This window comes from Schistocerca serialis, chromosome 5, assembly GCF_023864345.2.
Source record: "Schistocerca serialis cubense isolate TAMUIC-IGC-003099 chromosome 5, iqSchSeri2.2, whole genome shotgun sequence".
NCBI lineage: Eukaryota > Metazoa > Arthropoda > Insecta > Orthoptera > Acrididae > Schistocerca > Schistocerca serialis.
Genome location: NC_064642.1, coordinates 255,936,108 through 255,955,954, shown reverse-complemented (window position 1 = coordinate 255,955,954; position 19,847 = coordinate 255,936,108). Strand labels below are relative to the sequence as shown.

The window sequence follows — 19,847 nt, the reverse complement described above, 5'->3', positions numbered from 1 at the left end:
TTTCCAAGAACTAAGTTTGACAGGAGGTATAGAAAATTCTCAAATGACTGATACAGATCTACTTAGATCGTGTTAAGGTAGATTACTGTAATACCTACATGCTAGGCATATTTCAATAGTATAAGCAAAGTACATTAGTTCATATTGTTAATAGTTTTATGGATGCCACTTTTTTGGTTCCTATGATCTGAAATTATCTCCTTAAATGATTAAATCCAGACTATCCAACAAGTTATGAAATACAACTACAGAATATTTACATAAAAATTTATGTTAGGTGGACAATGAAAATTGAAAATCTCAAATATAAAAACTAGAATCCTATTAAGCATTAACAAAAATAATCAACAAAAAGTGCTCCACTAACCATCTTTTGCTTAATCAACTTCAACAAGATCCATTACCCTTTGTGTGCTTACATGATCATGTTAGCAGAGTTCTTCAATTACTTTCATACTTTATATTTTTTCAGTGATGGTTAGCGTAACTATAGTTGAAGGAAATGTATTCTGAAAATGGGTGGATGGGTAAAGAGTAACCCACAGCCAGCATTCGACTACACATGAGAAATCTCTCAAAACCACACTGCATTTGGGTGACAGAGTTGACTTTTAACAGCCTAGGATTAAAAGAAGGGAATCTTCATCATTTCAGTTTCTTACGTCATTGTGCAGCCATGCAAAGTGGGCTACAGAATTTGTAGCTCTCTTAATGGCATATGGCACTGTGTTACACCCAGCAGAGTGGGAGAAGGTCATTATATCTGCAGAGGAGTCCCTTTCAACCTGGAAATTTCATATTTTTTTCCTCTTTTTAGTGCAGAAAATTTACTTCCCTTTATTCAGCTGATGCCTTTGGCACTGTAACTAAGTGTAGATGTATGCACCATGAGTGCAGTAGGGCTGTGTTCTTCAGAGCCTGCTACAGTATCTCTACCTTGTAAAATTGAGTATACAATCGAGATACTGGGTTTCTTCATTCACAGATAAATAGTAAACTACTGTTGTTATTATGTAGTGCAGGAAAGTGAGTGTGCATCCTTGTAGGAATTTGATATGGATAGCAGGCACATACAGTGCTCCCATGTTTCTGTTATGCTGCGAACTGACATTGAAACACACACACCAGGATGTTGGACTAGCCCCTTCCTCCACCTTGATAAGGGCTGTATGAGGAAGCAACAAAGAAAATATAGAGGATTCTATTTCAAAATGGTCCTGTAAAGGTTTTTATCCTTCTGGAATGCAGAATGGCACTGAAACCACTGCCACACCAAAGAATCAGTGTAATATCCCATGAATACCATGTAAACCAAAAAAACTACAAGATATATAGTATACATAGTATTTCCCATCATCCTTGACACTGTTAAATCTCCAGTTTAACAGATCCAAAGAAAACCGCTGTTAGAAATTCGTAAGATTTTTGTAATAAATTGAAAATCTGTACCCAAGATCCCAGGAGGGGCGTGCGTCCACACTTGCCCTCCCTTGTGGATGCCTCTGACTTCCTATATATTTAGATATTATTTATAACAACAAGCTGCCATTGTGCTGATGCCCTATCATTGCCACTGTGGTGATACTTTGCACTAAATGTAGCCTTCAAACTTATGACACCACATCAAGATGTATGAATACATCTAATTATGGGACTGAATGGCTGTCCACTACTTACCTACAGGAAGCAAAATTCTTAACAATGTTGATAGCCACATGTAAAATCACTAGAAACATTTTGACAGAACACATGCTTTCACCATCTAGCCTCTTCCTCTTAATCCATCTTTACTTCTCAGACTGTCTTCATCCTCTCAGGATCTAAGTTAACACAATGCATATTAGCATAGAATTTTTGACCATCCACTCTCTTCTTTCATGTTTGTCTCCCCTCATTCTCACAACAGGTGGGTCCCTTTCATCTGGGCCCTAATCGTTCTGACCTTCCTCAACATCTTCCTCTCTCCTCCCCAAGGAAGGAATTCATAGTTCCAAAATCAAGGTATGGTTTCTTATTCGTGTCTATCAGTAGAACCAAGAATTTCACCTTCTGAAGGTAATTACTGGACAGACATTCCTTCTCATAACTTTAGGGTTTTCTCAAGTGAATTTTCCTTTTCATACAAGTAAGACACCACAGTTCAATCAAAGTTCATAATTTCGTGTCACTTCTTGTAAAAAGTGTTCTCTTTCACTAGTTGTAACACAATAAAATTAGAGTCCATTTTCCAGTCACTGAATTACACTTGCCATTTGGTAACACTGTTTTACAGTTACTTTCTGTGAGTTTTTCTGTGACAAAGCGTTTTTGCTTTTCTGCTTTGTTTATCAGCATTACTGTAGCCTTCTTAATATTAATAATAACTTAATACCAACATAATGCTACAAACATTGATATTTTGTTATTTTATGCTTTAATCTCTCAGACAATCTAATATTACAATCTATGAGTCTTTCTAGGCAAGAAGTTCTTCGTCGTCACTTTCCTTGGCAGCATTGTTTGGATTGCTGCCTTTTCATATCTCATGGTATGGTGGGCAAATGTTGCTGGGGACACCATAAGAATACCGCCAGAGGTAAGACTGTAATATTTTTCTGCTTTTCTGTAGTTGTTAACTGTTAACGTGCAAGTTTAGTTGAATAATATCAATGAAGTTTAATCATCACTTCCACTTTCTGATCTTTTATGCTGCCTATTTTTTTTTTTCGCATTCATAACTTACATTATATTGCTTGTAAATTCCTGATGGTGATCTCTCTAAAGCAGATTATGATTATAAAAACATTATTCTAAAGCTATTGTATGCTACTATACTTTTACTAAGCACACTACATGGTACCATTGTAAAGATCTACTGCAATTGAGCACTTGAGCCACATTAAATAATTCCAGCTTTACTGATAGCCAGGTGTGCAAATAAGTAAAGAAAACTCAGTAAATGACCTTGCACATCATCATTATCTTGAATAGTTTCCAGCCCCACGCTGAGTCTATTTGAAATATAAGCCTTCCATCTAGTACTGTTTTCCATCATCTTTCTGTGTTCACTTTGGTACAGTCCTCGTCTCTTTCTTCATCACACTCCTCCACACCTTCCTCTTGATCATATCCTTCACATATCCATTTCATGTATCTTCTTGGGAATCCTCTTGTTTTTACATTCTCTTTAATTGCTCATACCACCTTAGCCTTGCTCTGCAAGGGTTCTTTTTTCACTATTTCCCTAACCCTTTCATTTCTCTTCTTATCTTTCCTTATTACTCCTGTCCTACTTCTGAGAAATTTCATTTCACATGCCTGTAACATGCCTACATATCTTTTCTTCATTACCCATGTTTCAAATGCATAGGTCGAGACTGCAGTGTAGTGACCTCTAGACAGAAGGGGTTATGAAATTTTAACCCTGGATAGCTGATGCCAGTAGGAACCAAAATTACTAATGTTGTGTAGGACGACAATGCACGAAACACAAACTTGGTGCCACGCACTCCGATCGGCCATGGGATTGTCCTGTTGTCAGATGCTCTTGGACAACACATGACCACGAACAATTTTCCTGCCAGAGATCGCAATGTATCCAAGGAAACCACACGCTCAGTGATAGCGCACCATCCTTCCACTCTGGGAGTGAATCTGCCGGGCTCCCGACACATCCTTTGTAGTTTGATGATAAGACGTACCGAGAACAAACCCATCAGTAGCTGTTAGTTTATTATTTTACAAATTGTTTGGCCCTGAAAAGTACCTTTTTGTAGCTAGGACATTGTTTAGTTAAAGCAAATGCTCAAACCGGCAGCCCCCTGACGCAACACAAGTTTGGCGACGTCAAACAGTGTTTCGCTGAACTCTTTCGAAGATTCCTGGCATTGCCCTGATTGATTGGCGGCATGTTGAAGGCAATCCATTAATTCCTCTTCATTTCTAGGTGGTTCGCTTCCAGGTGGTTCAACAAGAGCCTTGAACAATCCCCACAGGAAAAAGTCCAGTGGCATGAGGTCTGGTGATCATGGGGGCCATGTCCTACGAGCACCTCTGCCAATTACCCGGCCGTGAAAGAGTTCATTTAAATATCTGCGGGCACCCCATCATGCTGCAATCACACGCACAGCTGTATGTCCAGGGGAACATCTTCCAGCAGGCTGGATAGAGTTTCTTGCAAAAAGTGAAGGTAGTTTGCCCCAGTAAGTCGAGGAGGTAGACGGACTGGCCCAATCAGATGGTCACCCACAATGCCTGCCCAAATGTTGAGTGAAAATGATTCCTGTTGTACATGGATGTATGTGACATGAGGATTTCCTCTTGCACAATAATGAACGTTTCAAGTGTTGTAAAGGCCATCCCGATGGAAGGCGCACTCGTCAGTAAACAACATAAGGGTGGGGAAATCGGGGTATTGAGGAACACGTCGCAGAAACCAAAACCCTAGCTTGTGTTCATAGTCTGCCACAGGACTTAGGTCTCGGACAGGGTGGAAACCAAATGGATGCTGGTCATCATCCCTCAAAACCTCCCAGACTAACCAATGAATGACACCCGTGTCATGTCCAACCGCTTGCGTGCTTGTTGTAGGTGCTTCCTTGAAGCATTTGAGAAAAGTCTCTTCAAATGCAGCATCCCATTGTGTTTGAGATCTTCCAGCATCACCATGTTATCTTGCTAATGAGCCTTTTTCACCAAGTCATTGGTGAATTGCTGTAAACATTTGCACTTGTGGGTGGTAGCATCTTGCTGGATACTGTTTCTCATACAACTGTCAAGCTTCATGTGCATTACTGTTGGCTAGTCCATAAACAAAATCTATATCACATTGTTCTTCAAACTAATCCTGTGCCACCATGCTTACTCTATGACTAAATTGCAGGTGATGTGTGTGTGCTCCAAAGTGAAGCTTACATGTGAATGCCTTTGACGTGAGGTGGAGACAACACATATGTGTATCACCTTGGGGCAGTGATGGGTGGGAGATGTTTGTATGTGTGAACCGACAACCATAGCACTGCCCGTCAACTGACGAACGGCAACAGGACCATCCCATGGCCAATCAGAGCAGGTGGTACCAAGTTTCCATAGTTTAAAAATGGTTTGTTGTTGACCTATACAACATTAGTAATTTTGGCTCCTATGGGCATCAGCTATCTAGGGTTAAAATTTCGAGACATAATTTTTCTCCACCCTGTATATCACTTATTTGCTTTTTTGTGGAATGTCTTTGTTCCAAACCAGGCTCTTCACACTTCGCAGGAATGCTTCTGCCTGTCGGCCTCATTCACTTACCTCTTTCTCATTTCTTTCATTTTCCTGCATCATACTTATCAAGTGCTTGAAACTTCTCACCTTCTTCAATTTTTCACCTCTAATCCTTATTCTGCTAGTTAGTCTATCTTTCATTCCAGATATAACCAGGATCTCACATTTTTTTACATTAAATTTCATCCCATACTGTCTCACAGTTTCTTCCCAAGAATACAAATGCTCCTGAATCTCCTCCTCTGTTAACCCAGATCATCAAGTCATCCCCAAACACCATTGCTTTCATCTTGTCTTCCCCAGTTTTTTCTGCCACCTTAACCATTATCTCATCCAAGACCACAATGAAGAGGAGAGGTGACAATGCACTACCCTATTTCACATTACTTGTTTGCCGGAACTAATCTGTCCCTTCATTTCCCGCTTTCACACAACTCAAGACTTCCACAGAACATCTCGTCCACTCTGCCTGTACCCTCTTATCCCGTGCCCTTCTTTTCTAGTGCTTCTAGACCTTCCTTCTGTAAGCACTATCAAATGCCTTTTATATATCAAGAAAGTCCATCGCGAGGTCTTCCGCAAATTCATAGTGGCGCTCCTGGGGCTGCTTCACTGGTCCCAGTTCTGAAGCCATGATGTCCCCCCCCCCAGTCTGTTCTTGACCCTTGTTCAGATATGCTCTCCAGGTTCTTTTGACATACCTGATTTCAACACTTACTTTGTCCACACATGGTGCCTTTCCTCCTTGCATCTTGTCCAGTGCCACTTCCACTTTTTTCATGTCAGGTCCTTTTCTCTCCCAGAGTTTACTTCAACCTCCCTTTAGCCTGTTGACCTCATCTCCAAGTCCATTTGGATGTAGCAAATCCTCAAAGTACTCCTTCCTCACTAACTTCAGTGTCTCTTTGTTACCACCCTTATTCTCATTTAAATCTATCATTGTTAAATCCTCTCTCAAACTTCTCGTCTTACTTTTGACCATTTCATACAGTACATTCTTAATGCCTCTGCTATCTTCCTCCATCATCTTTGTCCATTCTTCCAGTGACTTTCTTCTCTCCTTAGCCACTGTCTTACTTGCCTAGCTTTCTTCTGTTTCTTATAGTTCTCTCTTGCCATTTTGGTCCTTTCTCAGAACCATGGTCTGAAGGCCTTGTTCTTCTTTCCCACTACTTTCTTCACTCTTTTATTCCACCATGGTGTCTCCTTCCACCATTTTCTGTCACTTGTCCTTCCATATACAGCTACTGCAGCTTCAACCAGAGCACTTTTAAATTGCCTTTGGTAACCTTTTCCTTATAATCCCCAGATATTCTTCCTTAATTTTCTCTCCCTTCAGTTTCCATACTCCAATTCTCCTTTCCTGGTTCTCTGTATTCTTCCACTGTTCCTCATCACCAGTAGCTGAAGGTCACAATCCAATGCCTCTGGCAGTAGTACCTTTATATCCATTACAGTCCTCTTCATTTCCCATTCATAGAGCATGCAATCCACCAAAGATTTCTGCACTAAATTCCTACTGTATTATTGGCTCTATTTCTCTTAAAACCATGTAACCTATCACTAAACCATTTCTCTTATAAAATTCCTGCAATCTCTTTCCTTCTTCATTTCTATTTCCACATCCTTCTGCTCCCAACACATTTCCATATCCTTGTTTTTCACTCACCCACATGTGCATTTACATCTCCCATGACTATTATCCTTTGTCCATTCAACTGCTTTTGCAGTTCTTCCTCAAAGTCCTCCTCCTCCTGAAGTGTACAGCCCACTTGAGGGGCATACACCTGAACCATCTCCATACTTTTTCCCTTTGACATTGCCTGTCTTCATTATTCTGTCATTTACCCTCTGTATCTCTTCTTTTAGACCATTCCTCACTGCTCCCACTCCCTTTTGTCTTCTTTCTTTATTTCCAACACAAAACATGTAACCTTTCCTCAGTTCCCTACTGCCTCCTCCTTTCCATTTTGTCCCTGCCATGTCTAAAATATCTAGTTTTCTCCTTTCCATCATATCCTCTGCCTTTTTTTGTCAGTGTTCCAATGTTCAGAGTTCCAATTCTTAGCTAATTTGCCTTGCAGGGTCATTGTCTTTTATATCCATCATCTCTGAGGCTACTTCTGTTGTTGAAAGCTGGTCGTTGGTTAGCTAGGCCTATCACAGCTTTACGAGAGCACTGTTAGCTGTGACTTTTTAAGAGTTCCTACAGGGTCTTCACAGTTACCATATTGGCCTGGGGCACTCAAAGTTCCCATTGTATTTCACCCCTGTAGACTATCCAATACTTTGCAGTGTTGCCCTTACACAGTATTTAAAATTAAGGGTCTTCTTACAAACACTTCAGAAGAAACATTTTGGTTACCTAGTCATATCCTGAGTTGTAACAATTAAACCATTTTCTCCACTGATACAATAAGCCTTACAGTGTATCGAGAGTGGAGTTCTTCTGATTCATTCTTTGGCCCATACAATGTGTTTTTGTCTGTCACCCACCACATCTTCCCTTTATATTTGTCACCTTTAGCACAATGCTACATCATCTTCATCAGTCCATTACGCACTTCGTAATCTACCAACCAGATCCTTTCATAAAATTTCCAAAACTGTCAGGTAAATAATATTACATAACTTCAAGTAGCACTTTTCCTCTAGCTCTCCATTAATTTCATCATCAGCAAGCTTGCCATACAATACGTTAACAATGGCAAAAGTTTTCATTTACAGCTCTTAGAACAATTAATGTAAGAGTGTTTTCCTTGAACCCCAACAGTTTTATATTTTCGCCATGATGCTAACAAGACTCATTTTTGATATGATGTGAAAAAGATGTAGTGTCAGGCCTGTAACTTTTGATGTTTTGTTCCCTGAATTACACTGGATACACAGCAGTTTTCAAAAATGCACACAGTGAATAAGACTGTTGTTGCGTAGTACTGACTATGAACAATAAGTGAAATTCATCCCATTTTTTCATCCAGTCCCCACACAAAATCTCATTTACTCATGCTTGTAGCTATATTTTTGACACACCACATGATATTTAAGGTAAAATTGCTTCATAAATGACACCAAAAAATTAAAAACTCATGATGATTGATCAAAACAAACTAAAAGCTGGTTTGGATAACTAAGGCTTCTAAGGTGGTATGATGTGAAAGTCACCAGTTTTCCATTACCATAAATTCCAGACAAGCATCATGTGCCAATAGTAATGTGATGGTGCTATGGAATTTTGCTTCTACCTGAGTGCCATGAGAGGGACAACTCAAATTTTCTGGCATGTGAAATCTGCGATATCTGGCTTTTCTCAGCTGCATCAGACTTACTTAGGTATCCAGAGTAGTGCACATAACTATAAAACTGGAAAGAGAACAATATTATTTTCCAGGATTATAAATGCCATGTAGCACTGTGAAGCTCCAGGTACTGATTAACTGCAGAAAACCTTACAGCTTTTCACACAGTCAGAAAAAAAGCAATACAAGTTGAAGTGTCACAAACAATTGCTCTAAATCATAACTGTGTTGTAGCTTATGTCGATTTACTGTAAGCAAGGAAGCCCAATATTTTGTTTTGGAATGTAGTAACTCCTTAATCAGGTTTAGTATGGGTTCAGAATATAGCCAACTCAGAGCTCACACTATGTATCCTCATGGTCTGTAAGACTACATCTAATGTCATTTGCCACCAGTCGCATACCACAGATTTGTATAATCCAATACATGATAAACTGCAATTTCTTTTCTGTCAAAGGTGAAACAATATACAGCTGTATGAAAGATTAGCTGCATTGAACTATTCATTGGACTGAAAAACACAACAAAAATAATAATCATATGACATGAACTGTCTTTGATTTCTTGAAATATTAATCACACATATTACAATAAATTTGTTGTTGCAAATATTATATGAGCATATGAGAATTTAACAATGTAATTACTCAAGTTTTACCACCATCATTTTAAGTGAAACAATGAAAAAAGGAATAAGTATAAATTTGGACATTGTTCACGACGTGCATAAAAAATTCAGTAAGTCTTGTATCCAAAGTTAGTGCTCCGTTTATGTAGGAGTGTGATATTTATAATAATCGTCTGTAAGTGAACGTAGACTTCTGTGTATATTTACTTCCAAAATAATCCTGGTAAAGTATGTAAGCAGAAGATGAACCCTGCATTAACAGGTATTAATGTCAACCAAAAGCTGAAAATAGTATTGGATAGCTTCTATTTAGGATTTCCATAAGGTAGTATCTAATAAAAATGCTGAAGGAGAAAGGGAGCAAATATTGGCTTGTGGAGGAAGAGATATTCTTGTTTAACACAGAGAATTAAACACAGAAATAAAGTAAGTTTCCATCAGTGCTAGAGTAGAATTGGTATACTGTCCAAAGAAGAGGGAACCACGTAAGATGAAACATTACTTTTAGTGTACACTGAAAAATGGATTGGTTAAGGCACCTCAAAAACAGAACCAAGCCCCCTAAGATTCCCTCACAATTTATGTACTTCAGTGTATTATTGCATCAACAGCAGCAGATGTGAGAAGGAATATGTGGAATCAAGGGAAGGATATCCTGAGCTCATTAATGCCAAAAAAGTTTTCCACAAAACACTATTCTTCCACACTGGTAAACAGTAGTTAATAACTTCAAAATGGTAAACTGGTATGGCAACATTTCATAGTTTTCTTTTTCAACTAATATTTCTACTTGTCCTTTGTGCTGTAGTCTCATTTTCTCTGCAAGTTTCTGCATCCTCCCAACAGCAAATCTTACATCTTCCTAATAAAATGATAAGATTTTTCTACTCAAATATCAGATGATCTCTTCCTCATACATTATTATATTGTGCTGCCTCCTTCTTTCTCAATTTGTATATACACTCACCTTCACCTTCCAACACACTCCACATAATTTCCTCACTTTCCAGTTTTCTGCTCCTAGATCACATCATCATACTTCAAATTTCTCTAATCTTGAAGTTCAGTTTCCAATAACTGGTTTGAATATTCACAAGTTAAATAAAGTACCAAATTTTTGGTATGATCTACTTGCTTCTTGGAGATATCTCTGTAATTCAGAATAATATGACATGTAAAAACATAACTGTGATGTACTTCCTCATGTTACAGATTGTCAACTGTGACATACAGCTCACACTTTTTTCCAATCCTGTAGAGACATGTAACAAAGTGTCACTTACTAACTGTATTTCTATTAAAGGTGATGGGGCTCACATTCCTTGCAGCTGGAACTTCCATCCCAGATCTAATAACAAGTGTCATTGTAGCACGGAAAGGTTTTGGTGATATGGCTGTATCTTCATCAGTTGGCAGCAACATATTTGATGTAACTGTTGGGTATGTATAACAGAAGACAAAATATATTTAGAGTATATAATTAAATCATTAAAAGCAAGCAGTTACGATAGTTATTAGAAGGGTGAGACGTGGTGGCATCAATGACAAAATTCCATTAAGTTTCACTGCTACTAAAGTCTGTGCCATAAATATTATCAGAATGTACCACTGCATGTAGTGAACATCTGTCATACAAAAAATAGTCTACTGCATAAGCAGCCAGTCATATTTGTCTTAAAAGCTTGAAGCTTGAGTGGGTTATTACAATCATGCAATTGATGGAATGCGAGTTGTAATGTTTGCAAAGAAGTATACAGAGTGGATCATGTAAAATGTGCACCACAGATATAATGCAAATGGAAAGAGCTATTGACACGTGGTTTTCTCAGTATGGACTGGTAGTTAGGGACTTGTATTGTCAGTCAATCAACAGATTGTAATAATACTTAGAAAGTGTAGTTCTTGCACAAACATAATACTTTTTTCCAGAATGAAAAAATACTTTTTTTAATAGAAGCTTGTTTATTGACACTAACAAACTAAAAGTACGGTAAACGAGAATGTCAGTGGTGTTTGTCGAAGGATTCTAATGTGAGTTGTTTACAATATATTGTATTTTGAAAAGTTCCCACGCTGACACTTGTACAATACCTGTGGCAGCACACACCAAATAACAACACAAGTCCATACACTAGTCATGTGGAATCTGACCAGTAATGAAACAATTGACCATCACAGGTTGTGTTCAAAATGACAACCGGCAGTGGCAATACACACTTCCAGTCTAGCATGGAATCTCTGCTGTGCACATGCTAGCATTTCAGTGGAGATGTCCAAGCAGATTGCAGTAATGTGTCATTGTATATCATCAGGTGTACTTGGTATGTCCTTGTAGACACCATCTTTCAGCTTTCCCCACAGAAAAATGTCTACAAGCATCAAATCTGGGGAAGGTACAGGTCCTCTACATCCAATCCAATAATTTGGAACCAATTCATGAAAATCTGCTGCAGTACTTCATGCACTATGGGATGGCAGCCATCATGTTAGTACTACAGGTTCCTCCTAGTCCACAGAGGAATGTCTTCTGGCATCCGTGGAAGATGGTCTGTTAGGAGGTTGCGATGATTGTGCACATTCAGTGTTCCGTCTGTGAAAAACAGGTCTATGAACCAATGCTTCACTATCCCACACCACACATTTACAGCCCATGGACACTGAAGCTCCACTTGTTGAGGCCAATGGGGATTGTTAACAGACCAACAGTGCTTGGTTCAGTGGTATACCTGGCCATGATTGGTAAATATGGCTTCATCATCAAACAAGATACATGATACATCTGGAGTGTCATGTCTTAATGCCCAAGTGCAGAAGTCAACACAATTCTGATAACCATTTCCCTGTAGCTCTTGATGGACAGAGATGTGATAAGAGACAGAACCTATGTCACTGTAAAATGTGTAGGACATTTGCCTGACTCTGAAGAGTCTCCTTATGCAACTGTGTGTGACATGCAGATCGACTGCAACAGCAGCAAGAACATTAATTTCCCCTCGTCTGTGGTCACTCGTTTCCTTATGTTGTGTTGTTTAGGTGTTACATAGCACTTTCATGTAACTGATTGAAGATATCGATAAATAATTGCCAAGATTACTGACATGTATTGGGATATCTTGCCACATACACTGTACAAGAATAAACTGTGTTCTTCCTAAGCTCTCCATACACCATGAACATGTTAGCTTTTTCTGCACCTACGTCGAAACAAGGCCCCGGGAGTAGACAACATTCCATTAGAATTAATGATAGCCTTGGGAGAGCCAGGCCTAACAGAACTCTACATCTAGTGAGCAAGATGTAAGAGACAGGCGAAATACCCTCAGACTTCACGAAAAACATAATAATTCCAATCCCAAAGAAAGCAGGTGTTGACAGATGAGAAAATTACCAAACTATCAGTTTAATAAGCCACGGCTGCAAAATACTAACACGAATTCTTTACAGACGAATGGAAAAACTGGTAGAATCCAACCTCGGGGAAGATCAGTTTGGATTCCTTAGAAATATTGGAACACATGAGGCAATACTGACCCTATGACTTATCTTAGAAAATAGATTAAGGAAAGACAAACCTACGTTTCTAGCATTTGTAGACTTAGAGAAAGCTTTTGACAATGTTGACTGGAATACTCTCTTTCAAATTCTGAGGGTGGCAGCAGTAAACTACAGGGAGTGAAAGGCTATTTACAATTTGTACAGAAATCAGATGGCAGTTATAAGAGTCGAGGGACATGAAAGGGAAGCAGTGGTTGGGAAGGGAGTGAGACAGGGTTGTAGTCTATCCCCGATGTTATTCAACCTGTATATTGAGTAAGCAGTAGAGGAAACAAAAGAAAAATTTGGGGTAGAAATTAAAATCGATGGAGAAGAAATAAAAACTTTGAGGTTTGCTGATGACATTGTAATTCTGTCGGAGACAGCAAAGGACCTGGAAGAGCAGTTGAATGGAATGGACAGTGTCTTGAAAGGAGGATATAAGATGAACATCAACAAAAGCAAAACAAGGATAACGGAATGTAGTCGAATTAAATCAGGTGATGCTGTTGGAATTAGATTAGGAAATGAGACACTTAAAGTACGAGGTGCATTCAAGTTCTAAGGCCTCTGATTTTTTTTTTCTCAGGACTGGATAGAGATAGAAACATGCGCATTGTTTTAAAATGAGGCCACGTTCATTGTCAATACGTCCCAGAGATGGCAGCACTGTACGGCAGATGGAATTTTACCGCCAACGGCGAGAATGAGAACTGTTTTAAATACTTAAAATGGTGATGTTTTCCTTACTTGAAAAGCGTGCAATCATTCGTTTTCTGAATTTGCGTAGTGTGAAACCAATTGAAATTCATCGACAGTTGAAGGAGACATGTGGTGATGGAGTTACGGATGTGTCGAAAGTGGGTTCATGGGTGCGACAGTTTAATGAAGGCAGAACATCGTGTGACAACAGACCGAAACAACCTCAGGCTCACACAAGCCGGTCTGACAACATGATCGAGAAAGTGGAGAGAATTGTTTTGGGGGTTCGCCGAACGACTGTTGAACAAATCGCCTCCAGAATTGGCATTTCTGTGGGTTCTGTGCACACAATCCTGCATGACGACCTGAAAATGCGAAAAGTGTCATCCAGGTGGGTGCCACAAATGCTGACGGACGACCACATGGCTGCCCGTGAGGCATGTTGTCAAGCAGTGTTGACGCACAACGACAGCATGAATGGGACTTTCTTTTCGTTGGTTGTGACAATGGATGAGACGTGGATGCCATTTTTCAATCCAGAAACAAGGCGCCAGTCAGCTCAATGGAAGCACACAGATTCACCGCCACCAAAAAAATTTCGGGTAACCGCCAGTGCTGAAAAAATGATGGTGTCCATGTTCTGGGACAGCGAGGGCGTAATCCTTACCCATTGCGTTCCAAAGGGCACTACGGTAACAGGTGCATCCTACGAAAATGTTTTGCAGAACAAATTCCTTCCTGCACTGCAACAAAAACGTCTGGGAACGGCTGCGCGTGTGCTGTTTCACCAAGACAACACACCCGCACATCGAGCTAACGTTACGCAACAGTTTCTTCGTGATAACAACTTTGAAGTGATTCCTCATGCTTCCTACTCACCTGACCTGGCTCCTAGTGACTTTTGGCTTTTTCCAACAATGAAAGACACTCTCCATGGCCGCACATTCACCAGCCGTGCTGCTATTGCCTCAGCGATTTTCCAGTGGTCAAAACAGACTCGTTGTGAAAAATGTGTACGTCTGCAGGGCGATTACGTCGAGAAGTAATGCCAGTTTCATCGATTTTGGGTGAGTACTTAATTAGAAAAAACATTGATGCTTTAAAACTTGAATGCACCTCGTAGTAGATGAGTTTTGCTATTTGGGGAGCAAAATAACTGATTATGGTCAAAGTAGAGAGGATATAAAATGTAGACTGGCAATGGCAAGGAAAGCGTTTCTGAAGAAGAGAAATTTGTTAACATCAAGTATCGATTTAAGCGTCAGGAAGTTATTTCTGAAAGTATTTGTATGGAGTGTAGCCATTTATGGAAGTGAAACGTGGACAATAAATAGTTTAGACAAGAAGAGAATAGAAGCTTTCGAAATGTGATGCTACAAAAGAATGCTGAAGATTAGATGTGTAGATGACATAACTAATTAGGAGGTATTGAATAGAATTGAAGAGAACAGAAATTTGTGGCACAACTTGACTAGAAGAAGGGATCGGCTGGTAGGGCATATTCTGAGGCATCAAGGGATCACCAATTTAGTATTGGAGGGCAGCGTGGAGGATAAAAATCATAGAGGGAGACCAAGAGATGAATACACTAAACAGATTCAGAAGGATGTAGGTTGCAGTAGGTACTGGGAGATGAAGAAGCTCGCACAGGATAGAGTAGCATGGAGAGCTGCATCAAACCAGTCTCTGGACTGAAGACCACAACAACAACAACAAATCCCCTTGTCCACTCATGGCCTACTGCTTGGACTATCACACACTAACTGACTAGCTAGTCACAGTGCACTCAAGGAGCACACAATTATGCTGGAAGCGAACGAAAAAATATCATACCTAGCAACTACACAGGTTGAGTGGCACAGCAAATGTCAGTGTGGAAACTTTTCAAAATATGATGTCTTGTACATGACTTGCACTATAATCTGGCAACAAATACCAATGGCATTCTAATTTACCCTACTTTTAGTCTGTTAATTCCAATAGGCATTTTCCATTTAAATAAGTGTACATTTGCACAAAAATACACTTTCTAAGTATTATTACAATCTGTTTGTTGGCTAGTAATACAAGTTCCTGACGACCAATCCATTCTGTGAAAACCACACATCAATAGTACTTTCCATTTCCGCAATATTTGCGGTGCAAATTTCAGATGATTTGCCCTGTATAATATATATTTTATGGTCATGAACCAAATGAAACAGTCATGAGCAAAGTTTCATGCTGTCAAAATAGATGACTAACTAAAGCAGGATACAAGAATACAGACATTCTCAGTGTGTTTCACTGATGAAATCTTCCCAGAATATCAGCTCAGTGGCAGCAGAACCAAAGCAATTTTTGAACAAGTTTCATACTCGTTATCTTCAGATGCAGTGTATGATTACTGTGGCATATGATGTATTACAGCCACTGGACTACAATCTCCTATACCGGGATAGTATAAGCTAGGCTAGTTATGTACATGCAGAAGAGACTATCACAGTCTGTGATGCTGTTAGAGGTGGAAGAGGAGGAGGAAGAATGATATGTCAAATTGCAATCTACCCATCCCTCCTCTGTTGTTGCTTATGTCTACGACCTATCTTTTCTGGTGCAGTTGGCACCAGTTCTTCATGTCTAGGGGTCTGATTCTTGAAGCTGAAATTTTCACATTTTAGGTTCTCATGGTCCAACTGAGCTAATTAATTTGAAGAATTTCTGTGCAGAATTTTTGTTTTTCGATGTTTATTTGCATTGCATTTTACTATATCACATTGTCTTTTGAATTTTCACATTAACAAAGCTGAAATTACATTGTTCATCCAAAATACATCTGATCACATCAGAGACATGCTTACTACTACTTCATTCTGCAGTAATAACAATACTCCAAAGGGTTTACAATATTTCTTGACAAATGAATTTCTATTAGATTAGATTATTATTTTATAAATGAATCCAGAAAAATACAATAAATAGCACTAGATTGCTTAATTAGTAACAGAAATTTTAAGTGTGCAAAATATTTTGTAATTCCAAATACATCCAAAAGAAGAACAATTTTAACTGTACATTCAGAGCTAGTACATACCACTGGTAACTAAAAAAACAAAGTAATTCCTTTTCATAAATTTTAGCTTGAAATACAATACATTGTGTACAAAATCATATAATATTTTTTTAGAAAAAAGGCCAAGACAACACTGACCTGTTCAAACTTTGAAAAGTATTTCTGGTATCGACTAATTCTGTTGAGGCAAAACAATGCTAGAGGAGGATGTTCTTTTATAAAGTCATGCTGTCAAAATAGATGACTAACTAAATCAGGATACAAGAATGTCTGTCCACTTTCTGTGCTACTCTCAGATGGGATCATTATTGACAGATTGCATTCCATGAAGAACTTAGCTGAACATCACTGTCCCAAGTGGCAAGAGAGTCATTTCCCTATATTTTCTCTGTGTCTTTGAAGTCAGAGCCCTAGAACCCTTTATCATGACACGTCACCTTTGTCTGTTCAAAATTAAACATGTTCTTCTTTGATGCTGTACTCTGTTGCTGGAGACTTGTTAGTCTTAGGTGATGTGAAAAAAATTCTTGTGTGCTTCCCACAGTGCTGTGAGATAAAGTGCTGCAACTGCATGATGTACAGCTGGCTACATTCAGGCATAGTACTATAAATGCCAGGCATCCGTAGCTACAGTTGATCCCCACATCCTTAACTTTGTATCATGGTTAACTTTGTGTCATGGTTACCATATGGTTTTTATGTGGTATACTCTAGTGTCCTGAAAATCTTGGCGATGTGTAGCCCTACATACAGAAGGAACTCCAGAAATTTGCTTTCCTATTTTGACTACTTCTTCTTCTTGCTCATCTGGAGAGAACATTTTTATGCATCTCAGAGTTGCCACACTTGAGGAAGGTTTCTTGTAAATGCTGTAACTTGACAGGCAGACCTTTCATGTCACAGTTACACCAGGATTGCGGGTGCTGTACTGTGATGTTAGCAACCCCTAGTGTTTAAATATGGGTCCATATCTGTTCTCTTCCAGCAAGCCATCCAGATTCTTCTTCATCAGAATGCCCAGAAACAGGAAGCATCCATTTCCATCCATCTCCATGATGAATTTGTCCAAAGTCAGGACACATCTCCTAGAGGAACATGTCTTCAAGACTAATGAGATATATCTAAAAACAAAGATGATGTGACTTACCAAACGAAAGTGCTGGCATGTCGATAGACACACAAACAAACACAAACATACACACAAAATTCAAGCTTTTGCAACCAATGGATGCTTCATCAGGAAAGACGGAAGGAGAGGGAAAGACGAAAGGATGTGGGTTTTAAAGGAGAGGCTAAGGAGTCATTCCAATCCCGGAAGTGGAAAGACTTACCTTAGGGGGAAAAAAGGACAGGTATTCACTCGCACACGCACACACACACACACACACACACACACACACACACACACACACACATATCCATCCGCACATTAGGCAGATGGATACGTGTGTGTGTACAAGTGTATACCTGTCCTTTCTTCCCCCTAAGGTAAGTCTTTCCGCTTCCGGGATTGGAAGATTCCTTACCCTCTCCCTTAAAACCCACATCCTTTCGTCTTTCCCTCTCCTTCCCTCTTTCCTGATGAAGCAACCGTTGGTTGCGAAAGCTTGAATTTTGTGTGTATGTTTGTGTTTGTGCGTCTATCGACATGCCAGCGCTTTCGTTTGGTAAGTCACATCATCTTTGTTTTTAGATATATTTTTCCCACGTGGAATGTTTCCCTCTATTATAGACTAATGAGATATGTTTTCAAATACTTCTAAAGTTATAAGTCACAAGGTTTGCACAGGGAATGAATTTCTGATGTATGAACAACTAATGCGTAAATGAGACACATGTGAAAATTAGCTATAATAATAATAATAATAATAATAATAACAATAACAATAATGCTTACAAACTTTTACTAACTTACAAAAACACCCAAATAAATTGATTATTTATCAGTTAACTTCTTAATGGAATGTCAGATTCATTTATCAGCTTCCATTATCACAAAACAGCTGGAGACAAAGATTTCTGGTGACACATGGAAAAAAACTGAAAAGATGAACAACACTGAAACAGAAGATGCATTGTGCTGGATGGCAACGGATGTGAAATCTCATAGATATTAAGGAGACAATCTCAGTAACAGACTGAGTATTGTGCACACACACACACACACACACACCCACACACACACACACACACACACACACACACACACACACACAGTAAGATGCAATACTTTTATTCACTTTCATCTAGGACTGGTATGGACAACTGGTCTACTAAAAAATAAACGAATCTGGGCAAGGAAATACACAAAAGACAGCGAATTTTGAGACAAAACAAGAGAGGATAAGAACCAGCCAGACTTACCTTAGGAATGTTTTAAGGAAGGTTCAAGACAAAAGGAACAGAATGATTTGTTTTGTTTATCATGTACTGTAAATTCCATCAGGGATGCATATCAAGTCAAGATATGCATAACAGAGAGAATTAGCTACCCCAGATTACTTCTGTAGGCTGTACTTACAATTTATGCTTACATGTGTTATAAATAAATGTAACAAAATTATCAGAAAAGCAAGTACCTCAAAGAAAGCTGCTGTGAGAGCTGGAATCTTGAAGTTTCGATCAGAGTTGGCAGTAGCACAGTGAAAGAAAACTTGCAAGATGCAGCTTGCAACAGTGGTTGTCATGCTTATAGGAAGGAACACTGAATAACATTGAGAATTTGGATCAGGCCCAGAAGCATCTTGAATACCCTAATGGTAAGGCAGCTGTTCCCAAAATGCAGGAAATTCAGAATAATTATTCTTATAATCCTACAATGGAACACCACATAATGACTGACATGACAAACCTCATTAACTGTAGAAAACAACTTATTACAATGGGTATACTGGTCATGGAGTGGCTCACTACAGTGGTCCAGTAATACATATGCTGAGGTATTATGATTATGATGATGATTATTAGTGTTTTAGGGCACACAACAGCGAGGTTAATATGCTGAGGTAAAAGTTTACTGAGTTTGAACTGGATGGGCCATCTGCAAAAGCTGTCAGCTGGCCTAACAGCTGTTAGCCAGCCAATAGAGTGTGCAGACAAGACAATGCGCATCTCCATGAGTGGTAGCTTCTGAAAGTTGTCGAATGTCTAGCTGCGTCTGCTGACTTTTGTGACACGCCTTATGGCTGCGCACCCAGATCTAAGTGGGCCACAACAGTTATAGCTGAAAACACTATCAATAAAGCAGTATACTGCATTTTTGGAAAAAGTAAAGACTTAAAGAATGCTCATTTTGAATCTTCCCTTAGAGCATGAGATAGTTTAGTGAAATGAAAGGATAACTGAAGTATAAGCAAATGTGTCGCTTGTGTTAGAAGATCACTTG

At 39.1% G+C, this 19,847-nt stretch overlaps 1 protein-coding gene across 1 annotated transcript in view; it reads left to right on the top strand.

Moving 5' to 3' along the window:
* The window catches only part of LOC126481881 (sodium/potassium/calcium exchanger Nckx30C), a 1,430,899-nt gene that overhangs the window by 1,395,830 nt on the left and 15,222 nt on the right, over window positions 1-19,847 (top strand). Inside the window, exons 7-8 of the mRNA XM_050105840.1 lie at window positions 2,460-2,575; window positions 10,478-10,614. Of these exons, the coding sequence (XP_049961797.1) occupies window positions 2,460-2,575; window positions 10,478-10,614 (253 nt within the window). The remainder of the gene's footprint in view (window positions 1-2,459; window positions 2,576-10,477; window positions 10,615-19,847) is intronic.